Source organism: Rhipicephalus microplus, chromosome 6 (genome assembly GCF_043290135.1).
Source record: "Rhipicephalus microplus isolate Deutch F79 chromosome 6, USDA_Rmic, whole genome shotgun sequence".
NCBI classification, from domain to species: domain Eukaryota; kingdom Metazoa; phylum Arthropoda; class Arachnida; order Ixodida; family Ixodidae; genus Rhipicephalus; species Rhipicephalus microplus.
The window spans coordinates 179,633,543-179,661,525 of NC_134705.1; the positions used below are offsets into that span (position 1 = coordinate 179,633,543).

Sequence of the window (27,983 nt, forward strand, 5' to 3'; positions counted from 1 at the left end):
AATCAATCAATCATTCAACCAACCAATCATAGATTTATGCTTAAAACGCCCAGGAAAAGCCGTAACGCCTCTGCGCTGGCTCACGAGCGCGGAATACAATAATAATAATAATAATAATAATAATAATAATAATAATAATAATAATAATAATAATAATAATAATAATAATAATAATAATAATAATAATAATAATAATAATAATAAGGTATAGCCAACCCAAGAAGTTTATTAAGACTAGTTACGACTTTCGAGCGAAATAGCTCAGGGGAACGAATGTGGCCCAAAACGCACGAGATTCACTTCACAGCATGACGTCACGTTGTGCCATCATCATGGCGTCTCGCTGTGACGTTCTATTGGGACATAATAAAGACGTGACAGATCACTGAGATTTTTTTTTTTTACATATGAATGTTAATTCCTGACACGTCGTCACCACGTGACGTCACCAGTTGACATCGACGATCGTTCCTCAGTGGACCAATCCCGGAGTATGCGTGCGACACTACCTGAATAAGTGTGACATCATCTTGACGTCACAGATATCCGAGATTTGCGACGTCATATTATCACATATGACGACATCATCGCGTGACTTCGCCATTTAACATCCCCCCTTGGTCAAAGGGGAACCGATCGTGCAATAATAGCATCACCAACGGACCACGTTACTAAGATAGTGTCAGTTGTGACGACGTCTTAATTATGTCTCATATCTTAGACACGGTTACATCCCATTGGCTCATATGACGACGTCATCGCGTGACGTCATCAGTTAACATTGTCGATTGGTCTGTGGTTGGCCGACGTCGCGGAGGAAATGCCACACGACGCGATGTGCAGATAATTTCAGTCGAGTGGGGAAAATCACAATGCGAATGACTGCGCACGTCAAGTGGAAATTTAATGCGTGCAGTCTTTCACACTGCATTTCGTGGTGTCCAGCCAGAAGTGTCTTACCAGATTGCATGACTTGATGCAAGGATTTCTCAGAGGAAAAAAAAAGCCTCTTTGTTGCCAAAATATTCATCCTGGTCCGGAGAGAAATCCGTGCGGATTTCCTCGTGGCTTTGTGCTATACAAACAAGTGGCTGTCTGTTCTCCGTTTCTTAAGAGTTCCGCCCCCTTGAGGGTTTCCGCACAACTCGTTTGAGATACTTCCACGTGTGCAGCAAAGCTTCCGCCTTGAAGAGTTCGAGAAAGTGCGACACGCTGCGTAACTTTCTGTCTTTACGCGATGTACACATTCTATTTATACTGAATGGAAATAACGCTTCTGTTACAAACAGCGCATAACCTATATACTTCGATAACGAACATGTTCTACTATTACCGTGCTGTTTTCTGCGTTCATTCCTTTGTTAACGTATTAAGTAAACGTACTTATGGAAGGCCTTGTATCCGATTAGTCACGCGATCGTAAAAGTCTCAACAATCACAAAAATCACAGGCAGACACAAGACCTCACATTCGCGTACTCGGTCACTTAACAGAGGGAGAGGCGGGGGAGCGCGTTAAAATATACTCTGGCGTACAATCAGGAACGGATATATGATTCTTCCGAAGGAGAGCTAAGGAGGGGCGGGTGTCGTGCATATATGGCACGTGCACATGAAACTGCATGCGTGCGCTGTGTCAACACCCATATTCAGTTTACACATTCAAAATTAAGGCAGGTCGAAGGTGCGAATTGGGGTGGGGGGTTATCTAGACACCCCCTCCTTGCTCTAGATACACCTGCGCAAAAAAAAACCAAACGACAAATATGTGTACGGTGTCTTATTTTATTGACATGCTGTAGGCCCCGCGTGCTCATATTTGGGTGCACGTTGAAGAAACCCAGGTGGTCGTACTTTCCGCAGCCCTCCACTACGGTGTCTCTCGTAATCACGTTGTGGTTTTGGGACGTTAAACCCAACATATCAATTCTTTCCTTTTTATTATTGCTTTTCATGTTCATGCCACTTCATGACCATACATTTGAACTACTCTCTTTTTATCTTAGCACTGTTTTCATAAACTTTTTGTATTACTTTTTTTGTGATGTTATACCTGTATGTTTATTTCATATTTGTTGTGCATGATTGACTGTCATTCCTGCTGCTTTGTCAACTTGTGAACGGGGTCAAGACCTCGTCAAGCTCTTGAGCTTTTAGTCCTGTACTCCACCTTATCTAAAGGAAATAAAAAGATTGATTGATTGATATCAATCAATTAATCATTTGATTGACAGGACAGCGTCGAGAACTGCGGAGCCGCGCCGGTTCACAGCCGCGGCTTTGCAACAGTTGGTGCGCATGTCCTCGTTGTCAAACACTCCAAGGTGCATTTAGTGTATACATATAAAGCCGGCTTTCACAGGTACGCGCTCCCCCTTGGCAGCACAACGGTGTACAACAGACGAACCATCAACAAAACCGCGAAAGTGTCCATGCTCGCGCGCGAGTGTTACACTACGCCGTCAAAACTTGCAGAGGTACAACTACATAGCCAGCATTGTTGTGCCTGTTCTGCTGACCTTGCAACGTACGCGCTAGCGCACCTGCGGCGGCGGCGGCAAGTCAGCTGTGACGAGTCAGCCTTCCCTCGCTGATGTGTGCCGAGTTCGCTATATGAGTCACAACACACACACACACAGGCTTCAAGCGTGGCGTCGTCGCCCTCCGCGGCGCGTTTGATTCGCGTCAGCCTCGCCAACGCGGTACGGCTTAAGCCCAACAGAGGTCGCTGCCGGCGCAGATTGCGGCGCGTGCCTTGTATGTCTAGACGAGTGTTATTATTGCTCAGATTGCTCGCATCGCTCGATGAGGAAAGATGTTTCTTTTCGAAACATGCGGCAACCCGCGCCGTGGGGGCTTGAACAATATGGTGTCCAGAAGCGGATTCACAGGTGGCGCGGAAGGGAGGGGCAGGGGCTTAGGGAATAATTTTTCCGGGGGGGGGGGGGGGGAGAAGGGGGAGCACCTTCTTGACTTCGGAGAGATGGGGGCACCCCTTCAAATGATCGTTGTTCGATCTGCATGCCATGGTGACAAAATTTCGGGGGGGGGGGGGGGGGGGGGACGGCTCGGTGTGCCGCTATACTCGCTGGCTACACCGCTTGTCAGCGGTGATACCCCCTCCGATGCCGGCGTCAGCCTTTTCACCCCCCCCCCCCCCATTCCTCCTCCTTTCAGTGCCTTTTATTTCTTTCCGCGCTTACTCAACCCCATTTTCGATAAAAGCTTGCAGCAGCAAAACGTGCTTATACGTAAAGTGTGGTGCCCGCAATTTGTTTTAATTATTTCAATTTATTACGATCAGAAAACCGACTAAAGAAATGAGTTGGAACCGAAATTAACATTAATATGGCTCGCGGAAGAGCAAGGACTGAAATTGTTGGTATGGTTTCATGACACCTCCTCTCCCCCTCTCCCTCCGCCAAAAAAATGAGTGGCTGTATCCGCCCTTGTGGTGTTGCGCTGCTGTAATCTTGGAGACGCTGGTGCGATTCCCGACCAAGAAGGGAAACATTATTTAACACGCGAGAAATTTATATTTAGCCAATCTGTAGATAGGAAAAGTCATGGGCCGTATTCACATAAAAGAGAAGAAAAACGCTAGAAATGCTCGTAAAAGCGTTTTTCAGCCAATGACGATGAGGAAGACATAGCGAGGCGGGCTGACCGATGGAAAAACGCACTTACGAAGCAGAAATTTCGTGAATTCGGCCGCCCCAGATGTGGCTAGAGGTGTTTTTATTTATTTTGAGGAGAGAGAGAGAGAGAGAGAGAGAGAGAGAGAAAGTTTTATGTAGGGGGATGGGGAGGTAACGAGGAACTTAATTGTGCTAGTGTCAGATTTTCGGAGGTTTCATGAAGGGAGGGGGCAGTGAATATTTGAGGGGGGGGGGGGGAGCTGCCGTTTCTCTTCAGGCGACGATTTATTCAAAAATCCACAACGCGGTGTCTTCTTCGCCTTGCCTCTTTTACGAGTTAGGAGTGTTCCACTGCGTCACATTGGAAGCACATTATCAACAACAGTTTACCGTGTAAATAATCGAAAGTATATGGGAAGGGTCGCAAGGGGCCGCACCTTTATGTTTGCTTCTAGCGAGCATGAAGAAAATAAATCGACAGGAAATAAATATTTGTTTTGTCTTTTATACTGCAGACCTTTCGAGGTTTCTCGAGTTGTTTCCTATAAAATTATAGCATACGCCATTTCAAACGTTTATGCGATCATTTATTTTATGAGGTCATCTCACCCTCTTACGCGTATTCCAACAAGGCTATCGGAAGTTCCCAGGCTCACAGCTCGTGCTTCCGGAAAAGCTAGTTTCTTTTGATGACCTTTTTTTTTTTCGATGAGCAAAGCGTACAAAACGGAACCGGCGGCAGATAAATAAGAAGAAAAACCGATCACACGTAAACGGTAGTTCACGCGCGAAAATACCGCCTGATACGGACACGTAATACGTCGCGGGACGGTCTTATCCTTATTGTGACGGCAGTGTGAGGCCGCCTTCATTCAGTGGCCTTGACCTCCGAGTTACGTGCATTGAGTTAACTCGATCGTCTCAACGCAATCATTCCTTTCGTGGCCTTCAATCGATTGGAGCCATAGAGCTACATAACTAAGTGAACATTATCGAACAAAGTACTTTATATACTGATGTACAGAAAAACGCACCGATAACGATTACGCTTGAGACTTACAAAATAATTCAGTGTTCAAGTATGTTCGGTTAAATGTAAACGTTTCGGCGTAAATAAGTCCGGCTGGACAGAAGCCTTAAAAAGTAGATATGGCACGTTAAAGAACCCCAGGCGGTCTAAATTTCCGGAGCCCTCCACTACGGCGTCTCTCATAATCATATGGTGGTTTTGGGACGTTAAACCCCACATACCAATCAAAAAGTAGGTATGATTCCAGCCGCCGTTTGACGACGTTTCGGGACCAGCCACCGACGTTTCGGGACCGATTCGGTACACAGTCACTCTTGGTCATGAAAGCATCAACCCATTTTGTTTTTGTTTTCCTCTCACCATGGCTCAAGGTTTCCCTTTCCCTCAATTTCCGGAGGCCGTGGACCGGGGCAACTGGGGTCAGTTCCTAGCGAGCGCTTCACGTTTGCAGGCGTGTGTTGATTGCGCCAAATACTAGAATTGGAGCCTCCTTCCCGGACTTCTATCTCTGTCTAGAACACAAGCGCCGTAAAAAACCGATTTTATGGTCGTGCGCCTGCCTCACAGTGCTCTGGAAGCGCGCTGCGTTGCACTTCCATCTTCCTGACGTCATTCTAGTGTTGACGTGTTCTTTCGGGAAAATGCCTGCTTTAGCAAAGCTGGCTACTCAGAACGCGACAATTTGTGGACTATGTCTTGGTGTTGCTATGGTGTTGCTCCTTGAAAGGTCGATCTTTCGGCCGCGGTAGCAAGCGGACGAGCGTCGGTGCAGGTTTGTGAACTACCACGACCCCGCTTTTCCGGGGACCCTGGAAAGTTGTTCACTGCGCTGGTCTGGCTTTTTCGATTATATTGTTGCCGATTTTACAGTTGGGAGGCTTTTGCTACGCACTGTGTGTGTCGCAGAAGCCTCTCCGCGGTGCCGCGGTACACACAGCGTGACACCCGTCGGATGATCGCTTTCATTCTTCCGTAGCTCGTCGACGATCCTCTCTTTCTCTATCTCTCTCCCTTTCTGACGTGCAGATCAAAGAGGAGTATAGGATGCGGCCCCGTAGCTTTCCCTTCACTGCGTTAGCTTTCTGTACACCTTAAATGTCTTGCGCTTGTCCTGTGGTCTGACTGCAACATCGAGAAGCGTAAGCGTACTTAGAAGTGTGGCAGCTTGGGCTAGTTGGTATGGCATGACGATAGTTATAGCGCAAGAACAAAACGACGACACAGAGACAAGAAGGACAGCGCTCGTGTCTTTCGTGTCCTTCTTGTCTCTGTGTCGTCGTTTTGTTCTTGCGCTATAACTATCGGGAAGCGTATACCGTCTGGCTTTCGTTTCACCGTTAACTGTATCGCATGGCCGTCGGAGTTAGCCTGACCATGCACGCGTTGCAGAGCGTTAGCGCGTGACTTCCTTGACGCGGCGCCGCACCCTTTCCCTAAGGAGAGAGAGAGCGCGCAGTGGCTACGCGATGCTGCGCCCTCTCTCTTTATAGGAAGAGGGCACGGCACCGCTTCGATAAGCAAGCAAAAACACACGGCGCTGGCACGCTGTGACGGATACATGTGGTCAGGTTTAGGGTGTTCGAGGAAGCTGTCTATACTGATGGCTTCTTTATGCTGCAGAACCAGTGATCCACGTATGCTTCACAAAGGCCGATACGTAGTATCGTCTATTCCAGATGCTCCTTTATGAGGTTCGTCGCCCTAACGGAGATCACCGCTGCCATCGCAGTCCCCCTGGCTTTTCTGCAGAAGTCCCCACTGACACCGAAGTACGTTCCCTTGAGGCAGTACTACAGCAGGCGACACAGCTCGTCGATGCTTGGACGGCCTCTTTCACCAATATGTTTATCTGTTTATCTTCATTCAAAGCTGTTCATGCTCCGGACAGCGCTAAGGAAACACGGGTGAACATGGACACGACGTCGAACGAGATGATGGCCTCATCACTGTCACATCTTTCATGCGCTTCACGAAGTGGCTGGCGTTGCGCATGCGGACTGGTGTTTCGACCACGAGCGGCGCCCTAGTCGGTGGTGGAGATACTTGGACAGCGCTCGGAGTAGAGATGATGTAAAATCTTCGACAGGGCGGAGCAGTACGGCGGGCTTATGGATCTCCTTAGGGAGCCCTTTAAGAACCTAGTGCCGAGCCATTTCGACAGACGAGCTAGAGGCATGCGGTTTTTGTCTCCGAGTGCGCGCTAAAGACGTCCGCCAGGAGCTTGTTCAGTTCCCTTTGGGCTGTTGTTGTGGGGTCTTTCGTCAGCTTTTCGTGGGATGAACTGTGAAGGAGATCACGCATTTTGACGTTGTACTCCTCCCTATCAAGCAGGACCACTGCGTTGTATTTGGCGAAGGAGACACGGCGATGCTTCCATGGCATCGCCGTGAGGAAGAAACCTAGTCTGGCCCCAAACGTCGGACTCTCGTGAAACAAGGGCTGGAGCCATCTAAACTTCCTAAAGATATGTTCGTTGTAAAACGATAACGACGTACGCAGACTACGACGGAAGACAAATATTCTGTAATATAGGTTATTTCGATGTACAGATGCGTTAGGCTGTATAGATCTTCGTAGCCATTTCTATAGTCGTTTGAATTCAATGCGGCTGTTCTGTTTCGATCAATTTCTTTCGAACGATTCGTCCAGTATCTACACTTTCAAGTACCTCAGAGCTGTGTGGAAACTTTTTTTTTTGTCCAATCAGCGTCCACGCTTTCGAGGCAGAAATTCTCATGCACTTTAGCCACCCACATTATTTGTTCCATGCATATTGCTAAATTTTCTGAATTCATTTTATTGTGTGCTTCAAACGAAGTCCAGCCCATATCACCCTTCACATCCTGCCTGAATGGTACCTTTCCCCTCCCCCCTGCCTTTTCATGACATCATGACCTTTTGCTAACTTCCAAGCCCGATTAAACGTACTATTGCAAGCACAGAACTGTAATTCGCGAATGTAAGCACGATTGTCATTATTCCTAAATATATTTGCAAATATCTACAAGGCGGCTTCCCTGCAAGGTTATTTCTCAACCAATTAAGAACTGTCATTCAAAGATTTCTTTTTGCGATTCTCGAACGACAGGTACACTATGCCATGGCTGATGGTTCGTATGAGGCGGAACAATAAAGTCATTCTGTAATGTTCGCGAACCTACACTGGAATAATGAGCCATAGCAGCACAATGAGCGAGAGAAGCGACCTGTGAACGAGAGTTCTTGGTTAAAAAACAACCTTGCAGAAAAGACGCCTCACATTTTTTTTTTCTCGCAAATCATGGAGTGCAGTTAGATTGATTACTCGTGATTCATTGTAGGCGGTCCGTCTGATGTCATCGGGATCATTTTGAAAATGTCTCACTGCGGCGCTTGTGTAAGTAGGGCAATATCATTGATAATATTGTCGTTTCAGATGTTGTCATACGTTGAGATTTCATTCTGACGTAAATCGTTATTTGACTTTAGTGTCCCTTTAATGCAGCTCCCATAGCCGGAAACAAGGGGAAGTGCGTAGCGCAGGCAATCCAGCGAATAGCCGGATATCACGCCCTTTTCTAGGCGGTGGCACACTCTCGCATGCGGCGCTGGTGTCAACGAGATGTTTCAGAAGCATTTTCTCGCGATTTCAGGAAGATTAGGGCGATTATTTCTTGCTTATTACTGTAGAATACGTTATTTTACATCTTGTCGGATTATGTTGTACAGGTTCTGAGCGCTTCCAGCCTTATTTTATGCCGGTATTAAAAACTCCGTTACCGTGTGACATCGTACAGTAGACGGACGACAAGCCGGGCATTTCAAGTGTTCCGCATTTAGAAGCTCTGCGCTTCACATACTTCAAAAAAAGGCGCGCGCATCACGCTTTTGTCGCCCTCTGGCGACGATCTGCGCAAAGCGGCGGCGGCGGTTCCTCTCCCGCGTCCTTTCTCCCGAGACTTTCTACTAAGCTTTCTCCTTCATCCCCTGCCGCACCTCGCTCCACTCTCTCCCACTTCCTCTACGGAAAGGAAAGTAAAAAATCTCCACTGTTCGCATCCCGGGCGGGGCCTGTGACGTGGTTTTGACGTCACGGCCGACTGGGGCAGTGTCCGCCGGTTTGCCGCGCGCGACACTCGGCGAAGTCGCAACGGAACGGACGGAACGGAGAGTGACTCATCGACGGCTGTCGCAAGCCGCCGAGTGCGACTCACACGGGGAACAGAACGCTCCCTGCCGTCGTACCGTGCGCCTCGCGCTCCCATGTGCCTCGGATTGATCTCGACCCTTCTCGAACTACTCGCATCGTCGACGTCTACTCCGAAGGATTCACGAAACGCCATCGAACTCCGCCTGCACTGACCGATTGACCGACGACACTTTTTGCAACAGGTAGGGGAGATGTTTCTTGTTACTTCTCTTTCCCCGGATTCCTTTGCACCTCGTTAGAAGAGCCAGCCGAGCGCTCGAAGGCAACAGCGATTTCGCTCGGTGTCGGGAGTGAATTAGAAGTGTGGCAGCTTGGGCTAGTTGGTATGGCATGACGATAGTTATAGCGCGAGAACAAAACGACGACACAGAGACAAGAAGGACACGAAAGACATGAAGCCGTGGACAGATCGTTACGGTCGTGTCTCTCGGGCTAGGATTAGTGGTCAATGCTTGTCTTCGAAAGCTCTCGATACCATTCTGCTGCACGTTACCGTTTCAGTGGCAATCGCTACAACTTGAACGATCCCAGGAGGCCGCTCCAAGCCAACGCTTATTTTGCTGAGCGTCGGAAGTGAAACCGCCGATCAACCGTGATTTTCTGGGTGGATCGGTGGCCGTCTCCCGTTTTCGAAGAACTCGACCGCGTCTTGTTTCCGCCGTAGTTTGCAATCGTTTCCGTGTGGCTCCCGAAGTGAGCCGCGATACGCGGGTCTGTGGGGGAAAAAAAAAAGAAGAAAAAGCCGCGGTTTGCGCGCGTATGTGTGCATACGAGATTTGCCGCGTTGGAACGATTGGATTGGATTGGATAAACTTTTATTTGGTCCTCCAAAAACAAATCACTGTATCGCTCGGGTGCAACTCGCCGACGACGTTTTGTGCCAGAATCGCCGCCGGCGTTAATTACATCACAATCGAGTGCCATCTGCGATGATCCATCCGTCCGCGACCGCTGACATCATCTAATGCGCCGACGGAAGTTTCAGCCAGTTGTGTGTCTGTAATCACGGCGGGACCGACGCATCTGCATTCATGTGTGTGTAGTGTGTGCGGATTCTGCAATCGTGTGGGCGCTATGTTCAACGAGGTTGAACATAACGTCACCTCAACTAACTCTGCGCGTCCAGCGAAGCATGCGTGCGTAATTGGCGTTGGTGCTTCGAACGACGCATCGACGGACCGCGTCCTACCTGTTTGGCTTTCGATAACGTGGCAGAATTTTCGGCGCTTCGCTTGCATAGCAAAGTGCGGCGGTGCTGACTTCGGCACCCCGAGTCGCCGAGTGTTTGGTAAAGTGCCCGCTGAGCGATGACTACGCAAGACACGGCTGAACGCTTTTCGAGGCGAATCGGCCTGTTGTGTCGCAATGCGGGACGAGATATCACAAAAGCGCCGATTGACGACACACGAAGATCGATACGATCGGAGAGGATGTCACGTGATAGCAACCGTCGCGCGGTCTGTTTAATTACAAAAACTACCCGGGCGGAGTTGAATCTAGTAATGTGACCGGATGTTTTTTTAAAGTTTTATATTATTACTCACTGGTTGTGTTGGTTTTTTTTTATGTGGAGATCGCGAAATCGAGATTAACGCGAATATGAATTTACTTGAGGATTCATTCTTTTTTCCTCACTACAGTTATCTGCACGGACGACGTCTGGATCGGTCTTATTTGTAGTTTAGAAGTACGGCAGCTTGGGCTAGTTGGTATGACATGAAGATAGTTATAGCGCGAGAACGAAACGTCGGCGTCTTCGTGTCCTTCTTGTCTCTGCGTCGTCGTTTTGTTCTCGCGCTGTAACTATCGTCTTATTGTAGTGTTTCGCCATAGATCTTTCTCTCTCTCTTTTTTTTTTTGTAGCGAGAGCAACGCTTATAAATTTTGTCATACTCACTCGCTAGTTTATCGATTTTATTCTTGCTACTTATTGCTACTAAAGTGTAAACAAGTCTCGCCGCGAGACGCTGACACAGTCTGTGGCGTCACACACACGCACACACAACCACACACACACACACACACACACACACACACACACTAGATTAAGCAGCACCGAAATCTCGCCGCTTATCACTATCAGTTGATGAGCTCAGCATCCTCCTCATTGGATGAGTCTAACTGAACCATACAAAACGCACTTTTGAAGACTAATCAACATCAACTAGCCCACCTTATAGCTCTTCTACATACTTCGCTGTGGCGTGGCTGTCTGCAATGCGATATTCTTTTTGTTTTTTTCTCCCGAAGAATTCAATCACGGCCAGCTTCAGATATATGGCCGAATTCGCGTGCACAACATTTCAACCACGATCGCGCTTGTTAAGTCGGGAAGGTTCTCTGTAGAGTGTACTGCTGAGGCGACAAAGCGATATCTCCTAAGATGGTTATCAGTGGCCACATTGAAAACGCCGTGTTGGAGTACACCAACATTGTGGGACGCCAAGTTATCTGTCTAATGAGACCTTAATGTTATCGGTGCATCGCGTGCGTTTCTTTGGGTACGCGGACGCCAGTTACGTTTCAGCAGTTGTCGACGTCGCAACGAATCACGGCCTCGTAATTATGGTGTCTTGACGTCATCGAAGCGCCAGTATACGCTATCACCTGCGTCCGTGGTTTGACTCGCGAGCTGTGATTAAGGACGCTGGTGCATTGCGTGCCGCGTTCAAGTACGTTCGAAGCGGCCTTGCCGCAGGTTAGGTGCCGCGCAAGCCGCTGGAAACTAGTTTGTTGCTGTGCATGCTATAGTTTGCTACCGTCGACGTCAAGGTAGCGAGTGGGTTACATGCTATAATTACGTCGCAAACCATTTTTCTTAGCACTGGCTATCCCCGTATTGCTGAACTATTAACTGAGAGACCGGCGTTGTGAGAGTGATTAGCGGTAAGCACGTCTATAACGTGCCTGTTCGCAGGGGCGTGGAAATATTTTTCCCTTAGGGGGGTGTGGAGTTGAACCCCCCGAAGCAATCCGCTTACTGTACGCAACTGTTTCGTAATGTATACACCTTTTGATGAGCACTGTCGACATTTCGTTTCAGTATAGTTGGGAGTGTCAACGGCTGATCAACTAACGCTAATAATAATTGACGGCGTTTAGCGTCCCAAAAACCACCATATGATTATGACAGACGCTGTAGTGGAGGGCTCCGCAAACTTCGATCATCTGGCGTTCTTAAACGCGCACCCATAGATGTGAGCACACGGGCCTCACACATTTTCGCCTCCGTCGGCCGGGATTCGATCCCGCGACCTGCGGGACAGCTTAGCCACTGGAACACCGTGGCGGGTAATCAACCAACACGTGCATTCAGTTCTACCTTTACTAACATTTCACTAATCCCCCCCCCCCCCCTCAAGTAACGCAGTTACAATTGTTTCTCTAAGATTCCCCTAAACTCCTAATGTCAAGTCTGTGGCTCGCTTAGAGCCCCGCCGTGGTGGTCTAGTGGCTAAGGTACTCGGCTGCTGACCCGCAGGTCGCGGGTTCAAATCCCGGCTGCGGCGGCTGCATTTCCGATGGAGGCGTAAATGTTGTAGGCTCGTGTGTTCAGATTTGGGTGCACGTTAAAGAACCCCAGGTGGTCTAAATTTCCGGAGCCCTTCACTACGGCGTCTCTCATAATCATATGGTGGTTTTGGGACGTTAAGCCCCACAAATCAATCAATCAATCAATGTGGCTCGCTTAGAAACAATGTCGCTTTATTTCTACCGATAAACAAATATCTAGGTCGCCGTGGCATAAGTGCATGACGTCATGATGAGTTGGTGCGGAAAGCTTGTGTCGCCACCTGTGTTTTTTTTTTTTTCGTTATGCGCGTTTTCCGGCATGCCAAGAGTCTTCTCACTGCCGAGTATGTTCGTTTTTTTGTCTTGGCTTTTTTTGTTGTTGTTCTGTGGAAGGGTATAGTTGCCTAATACGAGCTAAATGGCTTTGCTGCTTAGTGTAGCTGCAATGCTTCGTCGCAAAGATGACTGGTGAAAAAAAAAAGAGGAGAAAAAAACTTCGCGCGTTTTTTTTTTTTGTTTTCTATTTTTTTTCTTTACACGTGACTCATACCCGCATCGTCCTGTGCATGTTCAGCCGCATTCGCGAGTGGCGAAAGTCTCTGCTCTCTGACTCAGCCCTGCATGGCTTGTTATAAACAGTCGGTCTCGGAAAACGGTGCGAAGCGTGCCACTGTATATCTCACTACTATACGTGGCGATTAAATTTTCGGCCGGTTCGTCTTTTTGATAGCCCCCCCCCCCACCCCCTTTCTTTGAACCGCTCCGATTTCGAAAGAAACCTGCCAGTGCACGTTAAAGAACACAAAGGCGGTCGACGTTTTCGGGAGCCCTTCACTACGGCGGAATCCCTCATAATCATTTGTAGTGGTTTTGGGCCGCAAAACGCCAGGTATTGAGAAAGCAGCGCCTCCACCGCGTGAAGGTCTTGATTTCGGACGACGTTTATTCATTCGGCCCGAGAACCCGGTAGTTTAACAGAAAGATTACCGATAGTTTAGGAAAGTGTGGTGCTAAATGTAATGCATACAAATATTTACATAAACGAATTTATTTTCAGAATAGAGCAATAATCGGTAATCTTTCTGTTAAACCTCCATCATTCCAAATATGAACAGTAAAATTTGAAACCACTCGATTCTTGGCCAATCCCCCACAGTGGGTATGCGCCACTAACAATAGGAAAACAACAACAACCCGGTGGTCAACAGCTATACGGTCAATTCACAACGACGACGACGGTGATGATCATGATGATGATCATGATGATGATGCATAGCAAAACCTGTCATTATGATGGTGATGATGATGTACACATGAATATGATCGGTGTATTAAATGCCCACATTGATTATTTCATAGACGCGAGAGTGTGGTTTTTTTTTTTTGTTCTTTTCACTTCCACTACCCTCCCTGCAGCCTCTATCTCCTCTTCACTCATTTCTCCACGAAACACGTGGTCAATGTGAGGACTAAGCATCGAGTCTGTCGGGATTTCGCTTTTTTTTTTGTATGCAAGCCGTTATCTCCGCTCGCGTAGACGAAAACTTTGCAAGACGATGCGAAGTCGCGCACGAAAGTCGTGTGAGGCTAGGCGAAACGGGCGCGCGACTAACGGGGCAAATGCAAGGCCGACTGGGTGCAAATTCACGAACTAATATCCCTCTTGTGTGGACCAATCGAGCGCTCATTTACTCATGACGTCACGCCGGCGCCTAAAAGAGGGTGAAACGCCGGGAGAGAGTGACGACAATGTCATCAATGAGAGTGCCCCTACTCACCGAGAAATTAAGGTAAAATGCACGAGAACACAAGCGCCGCAGTAGGACATTTTCAAAATGATCCCGATGACATCAGACGGACCGCCTACAATTAGTCACTAGTGATCAATCTAACTGCACTAAATAAAGAACCTTTCGTGCATCAAGAGACGCAATAAAATGCTGCTTGTTCGTTTCTGTTTGATTTACGGGAAAAAAAAAGAACCGCCGGGACGTTACTATGGAGAATGGCGCGAGTGGTTCAAAAATTCAATTTTCGCGTAGTTACACGGGACATGTGATGCCATCTAGCGGGACGCAGTTGAAACAAAAGCGTCTGCGATCTCGGAGTCAATGGCGGAAAATTGATCAATGGTCTGCTGTGGCTTCCGCTGCTTTCATTCTGCTGCTATTAGTGCAGTAAAGCCGGGCAACGCTGTGCACGGCAACAGTGACGTGAGCCGGTCCGCTTCTAGAGGCGGGTAATTTGAGGTGCGCTAACCCGATGCGGACCACTAGAACGTGATTTTATTTCGAAACAGGTCCTTCCTTGGCACGAAAGTAACACCACGAGGTTGTTTCTTGACCGCCATTTCAACAATCAACGTCGACTTGACGGTTTGCCTTTAGTGTGTCCCTTAACACATACAGCGGACGGCAAACTCATCGCGAAAGTGTGTGCACGTAATAGCCCTTTAGCTACGTTGTTGTTTGCCGCTACACAAACACACAGAAAACAAAACAAAATAAAAAACACTCACGAACAGTTATGCGTCTGAGTCAGCTTCTCAGCGCACGCAGTCTGGTGGTCACGTTTCTATCACGCGTAGCGCGCCCTCACTCCAACGACACGCTTTTTTGCGCAACGACCTCTGGGCGTGCCATTTATTCCCCGCAGTTCCGTGCAGCTGGGACGTCCCGCAAGCAACGAAAAGTGAACGAACTTCCCTCTCCTCGCTCGTTCGAGATTCCGCGTGGATACCGCGCAGCGCTGCACGAGACTGCTCAACCAGTGTGTGCAGGCGAAAGTTACGCGAGGGAAGTACGCAGTTCCGTGCAGTGTAGTCAAGCCTGGGCGGTATTTAACGAACGTTTTGTTCGCATTTCGAGCGCTATCCTTTCCCTTCGCCCGTTTGGCCAGTGGCCAGCTGTACTCGTTGAAATACACATATACCTCCGACAGATGATTTATGTGAAAGCAACTACGTTTATTAAAAAAGTGGTTAACGATTTAGAGTACACGGCATTCTACTATGGGAGAGCTTAAAAAGCCGTCCCTTGGGCCTCGCACTCGATGAGGCCGCACCAACGAAAATTCCCGCTGCGTGCTGCACTGACCAGTTGCAACGCAGAAACATGTCGCCTGCCTCACAGAGGCAGAAGTGTGCGTTTATAAAAAGTGGGTAACGATTCGGAGTACTAGGTACTCTACTATGGGAGAGCATAGAACCGTCTCGTAGGCTTCACACTTGATGAGGCCACGAGGCCACAGAACACCTATATAGGCCTCGCTGACAAAAATTACGCCGTGAACTAGTTCACGGCGTCGATATGCGAAAAGCCACTAAAGGTCTCCACGCGTCCTTAGAAACAGTGGGTAATGATTTAGAGTATTGGGTACTCTACTCTCAGAGAGCGTGGCGCCGTCCCGCTAGGAGCTGTGTTTCGGGATTTTGTGTGTTTAGAAAAAAGTGGTTAACGCTTTAAATTATACTTGGTGCTCTACTGTGGGAGCCTGAGCATCAAGCCGTCCGTACTTTGTGAGGCAGGTCGATGAAAAAACAGAGACTATCACTGGGGAAGTTTATTGCAAACTGCGTAGAGAAAAATGTTGAACGATTTTAAAAACTTCGAGAGCATTAGCTGTCCCTAAAAAAAAAAAAACGAGTACTCGGTACTCTACTATGGGAGAGCTGACAGCCGTCCCTTAAAAATGTGGGGCCTAATGAGTGGCTCTTTAAAAAAATTTCCTGTGTTCAGAAAAAAGAAATGACAGCATATCCACGGAGTGAATAATGGATAGTGGGGCGAAGCATCCGTCCGTCCATTCGTTCTTGCTTCCGTCCATCCATGCGTGCGTCTGTGTGGCCGCCCGTGCCCCCATCCGCCCGTCCGAGCGTGCATCTGTTCGTGCGTCCGCACGTTCATCGGTGCGTCCATCCCTGCTTTCGTCCATGCATCCGCTCCTGCGTCCGTCCATGCGTCCACCCGTGCGTCCGTCCATGCATTTGTCTGTGTGTCCGTTCGTCCACCTATTCAACACTCCAAGTACCACCGTCTCACATCTTTTCATCGTATATTCCTCATATAGAAGCACCGCCATCCAGCGGAAATTCCAAGGACTGAACGAGAAGAGGCACACGCACACTTTCTTACGGCTTGCGCTTCGGGTCTACTTCCCACCTTTAACCACATCGAGTTAATGGGTATATACTAGTTCACTGTATTCATGGCACTGTGGCCCAACGCTCGCTAAACCTTTCTAAAATTTAGGAGGTTACGCCCAGCGAGTATAAAGTAGCAACCCTTTCTTGTCTTCTGTGCGTTGTTGAACAATAAAAAAATTGCAGCCTGCGCGTTAACTAAAAGCCGAATTCTCCTGTCTCTCATTCCCCCTTAGCAGCCATTGACATGTACATTGAGCACTATCTTTTATTGTTCAACAACGAACAGAAGAAGTCTCTCACTGGCACCACCTTGGAGGTCAAAATGTTATACTTGTTACACACTACTAAAACGGCTACGAGGGACGAACGGGTGACGCTATAAGGTGCTTCGCCCCTGAATAATTTAACGATTTTGAGTTATTGGTACTCAACTATGGGAGAGCAGTAAGCCGCCCCCAAATAAAACCAAAATTTCCTGGTGAATTATCAGTACGTTGAAAGTTTCAAATGAACTGTTCCACACAGACACACTACCATACAGACACGTGCCTGTGCCGCTAGTTGTAAGTCGGAAACTGAAATGTCCCGGTGAATTTTTTTTTTCGGGGATCCTGGAATCGCTGTTTAACCGAACATTACGTTTTAAGTAGAAACGACAAACCTTTAGCTCTCAATACGGGTAGTATGTACATTAACCGAGAAAGTGTACTTATGGTTCGAGCGGAAACCAGCTAGCGCCGCTGTCTTCGCAGGTGAAGGCGTGCCACAGCACTGTAGGGTGAGCCTTTCATCTTTTTTTTTTTTAAATTGTGACTACATTCGAGGGATACAGCATTCAGCTTGAGACAGGGAGCGCGAGGCGAACTTTTATATACCACCGAAGGTGTACCGTCTTTAACAATATAAAAGGCAACACGGAAATTACATCGGACAAGCCGTATATTTGCTAAACGCAGTCGCGAAGCGATCCCTTACGAAAATGTGAGACGAGTTCATGACAAGAAAGTTCAAGGAGGATCATCTCACATATCTATTTGAGTATCTGTGTCCCTTTTCAATTAAATGTTCACAACACCGAATGTTCACGCAGGAAGACACGTCCCGCAAATTGGCACGTCATATTTATATCCCGCCCAGTCACGATTACGCATTTCGCAAACACCGTGACTCGGCGTTCCCTTTCACATTGTTCATGTTTGTACAACATTTGCGTCGTACCGAGAAACCCGCAAAGTGCGACCTCGCGATTGGTCGAGGCGCCGCCACTGGTTTCTACGCAGTGCACGGAAATCGCACCACTGCATACGGGGTGAAAGTGTATTTATTATTATTCAATGATGCCACACGACGGAGTCCCAAGCGGGAGAAGCCGCCGCTGTATATCGAACGCGTCTAACGCACCGCTAAGCCGTCGTCGACCTCTCGGATGAAAGGTGGTGTAATGCCTTCTCGAATTCGTGCCGGACGCGCGGTCAGTCACCGACCCCTCGGGTGTCGGTGACTTGTAACTGTGACGCGCCTCCTTTCTCTCTCGAACTTATGCAGCCCGCGCCAGAGGAGGACTGTGTCAGCTAGTGTGTCTGCGTGTACACAGTTTCCCACGAGCCAGTGCACGGCGTTTGGGTTACGCTGGCGAGCGCGTTGTTGCCGTTTGTCCGCTGTCGCAAGACACCTGAGGCGGGGGGGATCGCGGTTGTTATACAATGAAGTAAGAAGGGGGGCCGTGTGAAAGCTTTAGTGAGACGGCGCCTGCTGGGTTTTGGTAAGTAATCACGTGATCGTAGCTCGAAACGAAGACGCAAAACAATTTTCGACTATAGATACGCGGCCGATTCCCAACTGTAATGTTTATTGTTATTACTCTACGATTATTTATGCTCGAAGAATATGTAGACCCATTCCACGTTTGTAAACACAGGCAGGCCGATGTCGACATTATGGGTGATATTACAGCGACGTCCGCGCGTAAGCGCTGAGGACTGCGATGTGCGCCAACAGACAAAACTGAGTTGCGAGACGCGACTCACATCCAACCGCGACGCAGTTCGTCGGCATATAGTTTTTTTTTTTCTTTCTCGTTGCTTGAATGAGAACAACACCACATGCACCATTGAAAACCCAGCAGAAACTGCGGTGGGCAGAGCGTCTTTCGCCTAGCAAAACAGCGCCACCGCGTTTTCGTGACGTACTAAGTCCGGTGGAACTTGTCTACACGTGTACACAAAGCAGAAAGGTCGTGAGGTATGCAAGGCTGACAATTGATTGATTTGATTGATTTGTGGGTTTTAACGTCCCAAAACCATTATATGATTATGAGAGACGCCGTAGTGGAGGGCTCCGGAAATTTCGACCACCTGGGGTTCTTTAACGTGCACCCAAATCTGAGCACACGGGCCTACAACATTTCCGCCTCCATCGGAAATGCAGACGCCGCAGCCGGGATTTGAACCCGCGACCTGCGGGACAGAAGCCGAGTACCTTAGCGACTAGACCACCGCGGCGGGGTGGGAGGCTGACAATGGCCACATCAAGGGGTACGACGCCGAAAGTCCGACCTTTATAGGAAGGGAGGAAGATTTACGATTGGGAATCAAAGGAGGGACGAAATGACCGGATGACGCGTTTGTCATTTCTGATGAACAAGTAGGCAAGGTTTTCGATGACCGTGCCATGGGCGCGCGTTGCTTTCTCACCCTCCTAAGAGTTTCTCGCGAGAACTTTAGAACGCAAGCGAAACAATCGTCAGCTTGTAACAAAGCAATCGTGACGCCTGTATCTGGTAGAAGTCGTGTGCGGTGACCCGCGTTTCATCCCCTCCCCTTCCTCCCCCAAAAAAATATACAGTAGAGGAAAAGTTGTGTTGAGAAGCTTGCCAAGTTCTCTTCTGCTGCTTCGCTTTTCTCGCACGATATTTATAGCGGTGAATACGGAAAGCGTTCCGCGGGAGCTTTAGCAATAGCTTTTTTTTCCGAGATCCGGCTGCTCGCGAACATAGGTGGGGGTACATTAAATTTTCGGGCCGTACATTTGCAAGTCACTTTGCTACGGGAAATAAAGAAACGGATGACTCAGACAGAGACGGGTGAAGGGACGATACCGTATGCACTGCCTGTTTCACCCGTCTTGCCCTTCACGTGTTCGCGTCCGTGCCGCAACAGGGTGTCGAACCGTTGACCAATCGATCGTATATAGCTCGCAACGCTCGTTCAATTCGTTTCGTGTCTCTATTTTGCAGAAAACTGTGCAGACTATAGGAGGTAATAAAATCGTGACGGTCTGTACGCGCTGAAATCTCAGTGAAAGTTAAAGGTTAGCATACGGTACGTCTCCAAGGCTCTCTGCGCTGGCACTGTAGTTTTTGTCTTCGGGTTTTTACCCGCAGATATATATAGTTAAACACGATACCCCTCAGCGGCGTGAATCTGCACCCGTAAAATCGTGTATAGGCGTTCTTATTAACCTTCGCACTAACGTCACTAAACGCCAAAGTTTGAAGCTCGCGTCTCCTAAATGTGGCGATAGAGAAGTGAAAAGCTGCATCAGAATGCTCTTCGACAGATCTGGGACTCGTCTCAAGTACCGGGAACACGCGCTTCAGATTCGCTGGTTAGCCATGTGCAAACAGTGCACTTACTGTGTACGAAAGCAGCATTGTTTCAGGCGACAAAAAAGAAATAATTCCTAGAGTTGTACAGCGCTAAGTCGCTACTTGTTCCCACCGCGTGTTGAGAAGACCTACCGCCGCGCATGATTAAGCCTGCTGGAGCACCACGCGCTGTACAGTAAATAGAGGGGTACGTTCCCCCACATACATTGTACCTCGGTAGTGGTGCTTTCCTGATTGTACATGCACCCTTTGTAGTCGTGAAGCTCGATGTTTTTGTCATGTACTTTATCCTTGGTTGGAAGTCAATAAACTTCTCTTTGTTGCTTAAGCGGTGACTTCCTCCTCCATTCTACTTTTACTCAACTTTTTGGAGTGTTTGTTTTGTCCCGAGAGAGAGAGCCTGTCGCGAACATTTTCCATTGCCATTGCGCCCAAACACGAAATGCTCGCGGGCCGCGGAGTCGATGAGCCTCAGAAATTGAAAGCGAGGTTAGTTGTTTCCTCCGCACCGGAAGTGGCCCCGGCGTGTCCTTCCGGCCACTTTCTCTCGCTTTCCCACGGGTGCGCATGGGAAGCCACTCCGCTTCCGCCCCGGCCCGTTCCTCTTCTTTGGTTGCTGACGTCTTTGACGCGGTCGCGACGTCTTTTGGAGGAGCAAAGAGACGGCGGCAGGACGCGCCTGCCTTCACCTGAATCGTTTCCCCCCACCGCGCCCGGCTCCGCGGCCGCCGCCGCTCTGGTCCGGGGAACGATGCCGTTTCGGGAGTCGGCTGACTCAGCAAGCCTCGCAAAATCCCTGGCCTGACTCCAAGGTCCGCCACCAGGTGTCCCATGTCGCAGCCACCGCACGGCCGAAGTAAGAGAGCCAGTCGCCCAACCCCCTCTTCCCGTAGCTAGCGGCATAGCGCTAATTGTGAGCGCCTGATGTAAGTGCCCCAGGAATGCGTCGCCCCCGACCACCACGTGCGGCGCGCTCAGACGTCGTCTTGTGGCGATTGGTGGACGCGGCGCGTCATGTTCCTCGAAGTTCACGCTCGGAAAGCCAGTTTTTCTTTTCGCAAATGGATGGAATCCCGGAGCGGAAGCCGACGAGCGTTCACCTGGCGTTTTGTTGAAAGAACACTAATGTGAAGCAGAGGGCAATTGCGGACCGTATAGTCTTTACCGGAAAACTCAAAAGCAGGGACCGACAACTCTTTGCATGGTGACCACATATCGAGTATTACACATGTACAAGCAGCGCATCTTTGTCAACCCTCCCCTTTCATATTAAGCGAAGAGTAATACTTTGCAATACAAGCACCTGCACAAAATTTCACTCTTGGCAGTGTGGCAGCTTGGGCTAGTTGGTATGGCATGACGATAGTTATAGCGCGAGAACAAAACGACGACACAGAGACAAGGAGGACACGAAGGACACGAGCGCTCGTGTCTTTCGTGTCCTTCTTGTCTCTGTGTCGTCGTTTCGTTCTCGCGCTATAACTATCTTCACTCTTGGCATGCGCATTTTTCGTCTTTCGACGTCCTTCGCAGTGAAACATGTAGATACGGAGTCAATTCCCCCCCCCCCCGCCCTTTTTTTTTCGTGCATGCTTATACTTGTCCCTCAATTATTTATGCAAGGTGAGGTGAGCAGCTGTTCAAAATTTCAAAGTTTTATGCCAACTTGGCTTAATAAAAGGCGGGGAACTCCGGTGGAATACATCGCATGTCGCCGAGAGGGAGGGGGACAATGTTGAATCAGAAGGCGGGGCCGTATGTCACTTTTTACTCGTTATTAGTCAGTCCGGCTCGGCATAAAGGGGCCGGCCCGCGCTGCTGTGACTAAAGGAGGACCTCTCGCCAGCCTACCTGGAATTCGCCCTTCCCTCCAACTCTTTTTTTCCGCGACCAGACATACCGCAAACTCTTCTCGGTGCTTGGACCAGTATCCGTTCGTCCCGTCTCCACTCTCGTCCTCTGTGTTCTTCCTTCTCGGTGCGCTGCTAGTTTCGCTGTTTTATTTATTTTTTGTTGTTGTTGTTTACTTTTTCCTGTGGCCCTTTAGCGTCGGAAGGCTCTTCATAGTCTGTCTCCATGGCTCTGCCCGAAGACTGCCAGTGCGGTACGCCATCACAGTTAGTTCCGCTGGGCCTGTGTGTTTGTGTTTCCACTTACCTCTCTCACCTTACCCATTCCCCGGGGCAGGGTAGTGCACCGGGGGTGTTTCTATTCCAGTCAACATCCCCGCCCGTCCGCATTACATTTCTCTCTCTCCTCTCTCCCTCGCGAGGTCCGTATACGATAACGCGACATTCACCCTTTTTTCTTCGTTCCTGTCGCGCGTTCGCAGGTATGTCGTGCGGAGCGTCGCTAGCGCTGGACTCCCGGCCGCGTCTGCAACTGCAGCTGCCGTCGTCGCCCTCAACCTCGCCGTCGGCGTCAGCGGCGCCGCGTCGCCGACGCTCGTCGTGCAGCGCCGTGCGGCTGGTGACGCCCGGCGAGCTGGTCGACTCGTGGCAGCGCCGGCGGCGGCTGCTGCTCGTCGACTGCCGCCCGTTCCTGAGCTTCAACGCGGGGCGCATCCGGTCGGCGGTGAACGTCAACTGCGGCGACCGCATCACGCGGCGTCGCCTGCAGCAGGGCAGGCTCGCCCTGTGGGACCTGGTCGCCTGCCGGCAGGCCCGCGACCAGCTGCGACAGGCGCGGGACATCGTCGTCTACGACGACTGCACGGGAGACCTGGAGTCGCCGCAACCGAGCTCGTCGCTGGCGCTCGTGCTCGCCGTGCTCTGCCAGAACGGCGCCACGCCCGCCGTGCTAAAGGGTGAGTGCACAGAACGCCTACCAGTTGGGTGTCTCCGTCTTGAGTGTCTCTACCAGTGAGTGTCTCCGTCTTGAGTGTCTCTACCAGTGAGTGTCTCCGTCAAGTTACTTGTTGTTGTTGTTTTTCTTTTTCGCCCCATCAATCATTACCACCAGTTGGCTTGTCCCCTATTTTACGAGTGGGTTCAAGTGCCGCCGTATTCAGCTGTTGTCAACCATGCCGTTTTGTATCTTGCACAACTGAACGAACAGTGCTATACGTTGGACGTACGTACTGCACCAAAACAGTCGGGTTGGTGAATTTTACCTTTCCTGACCTTATCGACTGACTTCAGGAGATACTAAAGCAACAACAAAAAAAAAAGCCTTTGACAAGCCCAGGCGGCGGCACCCTCTAGTCTTTGAATGTTCTATAGAAAAGAAGGAATGTTCTGCGCAGGACGTCACTCTGTCCTTCGATTTTTCGTGCATCTTGCTCGTTAATATACTTCTTCGAAAACTCATCTATGAGTCACATGTAACTCCATTCGTAACCAGAAGGGGGCAGCACTGTACTACAAAAGGGCGGCCACAGTTCGAGCGTGATCTGCGGAGTCGGTAGTTTGGTTGAACGAATTGCATGTTACCGTCGGTATAGGGAGGGCCCAGAACGGCACACAACAGATGCCGAAGCACGAGAGAGTGTGCGTCTGGGAGAGAGTATAGGGAAGGAAGAGAGACAGCAGCAACAGCCGAAAGTTTGTGTTCAGGGAGCGTGGCCTCCGAGGTCGCCAGGGCGCGATCTCTGAGGCCTCATTTGGATGCGTACAGTAGGCGAGTGGTGTGAGTGTTGCGCTGGCCGGACGGCGACGTAACGAAGGCCGAAGCGAGCTGCAAGAAACAAAGAAATAACTCTGCCATCATTACCAACGCACACACACACAACAGGTGCGAAAACATGACGCCAGCAGCAAAAGCGAGGCCGCTGCAGCAGCAAACCGGCTTTTCACGGCGTGTCCGGTTCCGCCGTTCACCTTCAAAGGACGCGGCCTCCCAAGGACGGCTGCAAATGTGGCCGCCGGCGCTGAGTCACACGCTCAGCCGGCCCCTCAGGCCCTTGGCCCCGACGGTACACAGTCACGGGACTTCCCCGTCGATGGTCGTCGCCGGGTCGGACACCTGGTGGCCGTTACGAGGGCGCACTGTAGTCTCGCCCTACGTGAGAACTCGCGTGCGTACGTATGCTTCGGAAGAAGAAGCGTTCCTTTTTGCGAACGAAGCAGGAAAAACCGTCGTGGTCGCAGCCCGCCATGTTGGAGCGCTGCCAGCGGCAGTTCTGCGGTCTCTTTCTTTCGTGCACGGTTCTCGGCACCGTTGCCGCGGCGGAGGGGCTCTCGCCTGGATCACGTGTCCGAACCACCTCGCAAGTCTGCGTGGTGCGCCCATCGCGGTGATGAGTCACACAGAAGTGTGGCAGCTTGGGCTAGTTGGTATGGCATGACGATAGTTATAGCGCGAGAACAAAACGACGACACAGAGACAAGAAATACATGAGCGAGCGCGAGAACAAAACGACGACACAGACACAAGAAAGACACGAAAGACACGAGTGCTACCGCTCGTGTCTTTCTTGTCTGTGTCGTGGTTTTGTTCTCGCGCTATAACTATCGTGATGAGTCACACCCGCAAGAAGAGCAACGGGGGAGGGGGGGGGGATCCCATGTTTTATTCCAACAAGGCCCGCTAATGGAAGACGTGCGTCACTTTACAAGCCCTCCTCGAGTTCGAAAGTGACTGGAGGTACTACTTGATCATCGGTTGATATAAGTGAAAACAAAAAAAAAATGTTTGGAATCATAGGCATGCGCGGAGTTGTCCACATGTATGTGTGCTCGGAGGCGCGGGCTTTCACCGCAGTGACACACCCCCTCCCCCCGTTAATTACACAAAACAAGCTTCGCAACGGACGGTGCACAAATTAAAAAGAAAACTGATGCGACGGCGAATTTCTCATGGCGACCTGCCTTTCGTCCCCGACTTCCCGGAGAGGAAAGCCGTGAGAGGGGGGGGGGTCTTTGTCATATGCAGTGACGATGTACTACTGGCGGCCAGCGCTAATCACTGGCTGTTAATGCCTAGCACATCGACATATAAAAGAAAGGGTTCGAAGAGGGGCTTCGCACTGTTTCCCGATACCGATGAGTAGGAACGTGGCGCCGCGCCGCGGCTGACGTCGCCACCGACGCCATGTTCCCCGCTACGCAGCAGGCGTTCGGGTTCCAGCTGTTTTCACGTCATTCGGTCGTTGATGTGTCCTATCGGATCACGCACGGTGAAGTACCGCGGCGTGAAGTTGCGCGATAGCATACACCTGGTGAACATTTAAATCGCAGGGTTTTATACGAGAGAGCATGACAGAAGGGCACAAGCTGCCTACTGTAAAAATAAAAATGTGCCTACTGTAAAGATAACTTGCCGTGGGATTCGTGTACACGCTTTGTGCATACACTGGTCCCTGCACGCGACACGGTTATCTTTTTTTTTGTTCACTTTTCTTTCTTCACAATTAGATTCGAAAATACTGTAGGCCCGTGTGCTCAGATTTGGGAGCACGTTAAAGAACCTCAAGTGGTCGAAATTTCCGGAGTCCTCCACTACGGCGTCTCTTATAATCATACGGTGGTTTTGGGACATTAAACCCCCACGAATCAATCATCAATCACAATTAGATTGTAATTACTTCCAATAATATCCCCTATACTTTTCTTGGCAGCATTGTCTGTTAGTTCTCATTAATATTGCGTTTGAACAAATAAAAACGAACTCTTAAACGTATACACTTCTTTCCTTCAGTACTAGCAATAGAGGTGTATGTTGTTACGCGCCTGCGAGCGGCGTTGAATCGAAAAAGGCTGCGTTGAAAACTCGGGAGCATTTGAAACAGACCAGTTCTGTTCAATGCCAGGGACTCTGCCAATCGATCTGGTAGCCTCTTGAGCAACTTACGTGCAAGCAGCGTACGTCCCAAGCCACTCAATAATAATAATAATAACAATAAAAAGAACTCCACACTGGACAGCTCACTAGCATTCACTGCAGTGTTTCAAAGGCGACTTTTTTTTTTATTGGTCACGCTTTCGCGCGAACGTGACAGGCTTAAGGGTGTGTTCATTTCTAGAGTATTACGTGTCTGATGAGGTTGCGTAAATTAAAGCCTATAGACATTTCAAAACAAAAGGGGGTATTGGACATTATGCGCCGGCTGATGAGAGTGTGCAGCTGATAACAAAGAGGGCACGATGCGTGGACAATGGGCCGTTGGCGTTGAAGACCGGATCGAGGGACCCCATTGTTTTGCCGCGGCAGGTTTTCTCTCTCTCTCTCTCTCTTTGCTTCCTATCGGTGGTGTTGTGCAAGGTGCGAGATTGTGCAACGAGGGAAGGCGCTTCGCGGACGATTGACGCTGTCGTGCGTGTATTACATGTGCCTTATAGACTACATGTAACATTTTTTTTAGGGGCGAAGCTCCTTAGGGCGTGGGCTGTGCGTCCCCTGTAGCCTGTATGTAGCCACCTCTAGTTTAGTTCTTGCAGTGTTCACTAGATGGCGGTACCGTCCCCTGTATGTAGCCACCTCTAGTTTAGTTCTTGCACTGTTCACTAGATGGCGGTACCGTCCCCTGTATGTAGCCATCTCTCGTTTAGTTCTTGTAGTGTTTACTAGATGGTGGTACTTGTAGCTGATGATGAAAAGATGCAAGATGTTATAAACTAGAAAGCGGTACTTGTAGTTGATGAAAGACGCGAGATCTTATAAAATAGGAATGATGTCACATATGGCGCGTGTCATTGGTTGAAGGCAATCGTTCGATTTAGTGCGGCGACGTACGCTAGGGGGAGCGATGTAATAAAATCGAGTGGGCAAAATGTACAGAGGATTCATGGCTTACCAGGTCTACCTCCGGAGCTTCGCCCACTCATCATCATTCACTTCGTGGATATGGCGGATTTTTTTTTCTTCTTTTTCTATGCTGCTTTCTAAGTTGCCGTGCTAATAGCCAGCTTAGCGATGTTTAGTGAATGTACGGCTCACAACGCAGTCGTTCAGTTGAGATTGAATAGATATGGCGTTGCTGTTCTGGCTGTGAATGTAGCCACCTCCCTTAGCTATATCGCTAGGCCGATTAGCCAGCAGTGACGCTTGTACTGAGATACATACGGCAGATGAATTCGCTCAAAGGTTATCCCCGATATCATGCCGGCCGATTACGATACAAAAAGTAGTAGGTAAAATGCACAGGAAAGGAGGTTATCTTCAAATTGGCACATCTGGAAAGACGAACTTAAGTTCTTGACGTCAGTCGCCGCAGATATGATCGGTGAACTTGCCGAAATCATCGCAACACGTCCGACTATTTTTAAAAGGACACTCAAGGCAACTATTAAGTCGAAGTCAATTGTTCAAACAGCGGTCCAGAAACCTAGTAGTGTTGTTACCTTTGTGCCAAGGAAGTGCTTATTTTGAAGTAAAATCACGTTTTAGTGGTCCGCATCGGGTTAGCGCACTTCAAACTACCCGTTTCGAGCGCAACGTGTCACGTCACTGTTGCAGTGCACAACGTTGCCCGACTTTACTGCGTGGCCGCCGACACTAATAGCAGCAGAATGAAAGCAGCGGGAGCCATAGCAGCAAGAACAGCCATTGAACAATTTCTTGCCATGACCTCCGAGATGGCAGACGTGCTCGGTTCAACTGGGCCCCGCTGGATGGCACGACTTGTCCAGGTTAACCAGGCGAAAATTGAACTTTTAAACCACTCGCGCCATTCCACATATAACGGCCGTCGGGTATTTTTTTTTTTAATGAATCAAACTTAAACGAACAAGCAACATTTTATTGCGTCTCTTGATGCCCGGAAGGTTCTTTATTTAGAGCAGCTAGTCCGATTACTAGTGATTGATTGTAGGCGGTACCTCTGACGTCATCTGGATCATTTTGCGAATGTCCTATGCGTAGCGCACGTGTTATCGTGTATTTACCTTCATTTATCGGTAAGTAAAGCGCTACTGCTGATAATAT

General features: G+C 49.3%; 1 protein-coding gene across 1 annotated transcript in view; it reads left to right on the forward strand.

The window, feature by feature from the left end:
* The first annotated feature begins 8,756 nt into the window (after positions 1-8,756).
* The window catches only part of LOC142765708 (dual specificity protein phosphatase 10-like), a 30,687-nt gene continuing 11,460 nt past the window's right edge, over positions 8,757-27,983 (forward strand). The window contains exons 1-2 of the mRNA XM_075867167.1: positions 8,757-9,038; positions 22,453-22,926. Of these exons, the coding sequence (XP_075723282.1) occupies positions 22,455-22,926 (472 nt within the window). The 5' untranslated portion in view covers positions 8,757-9,038; positions 22,453-22,454. The remainder of the gene's footprint in view (positions 9,039-22,452; positions 22,927-27,983) is intronic.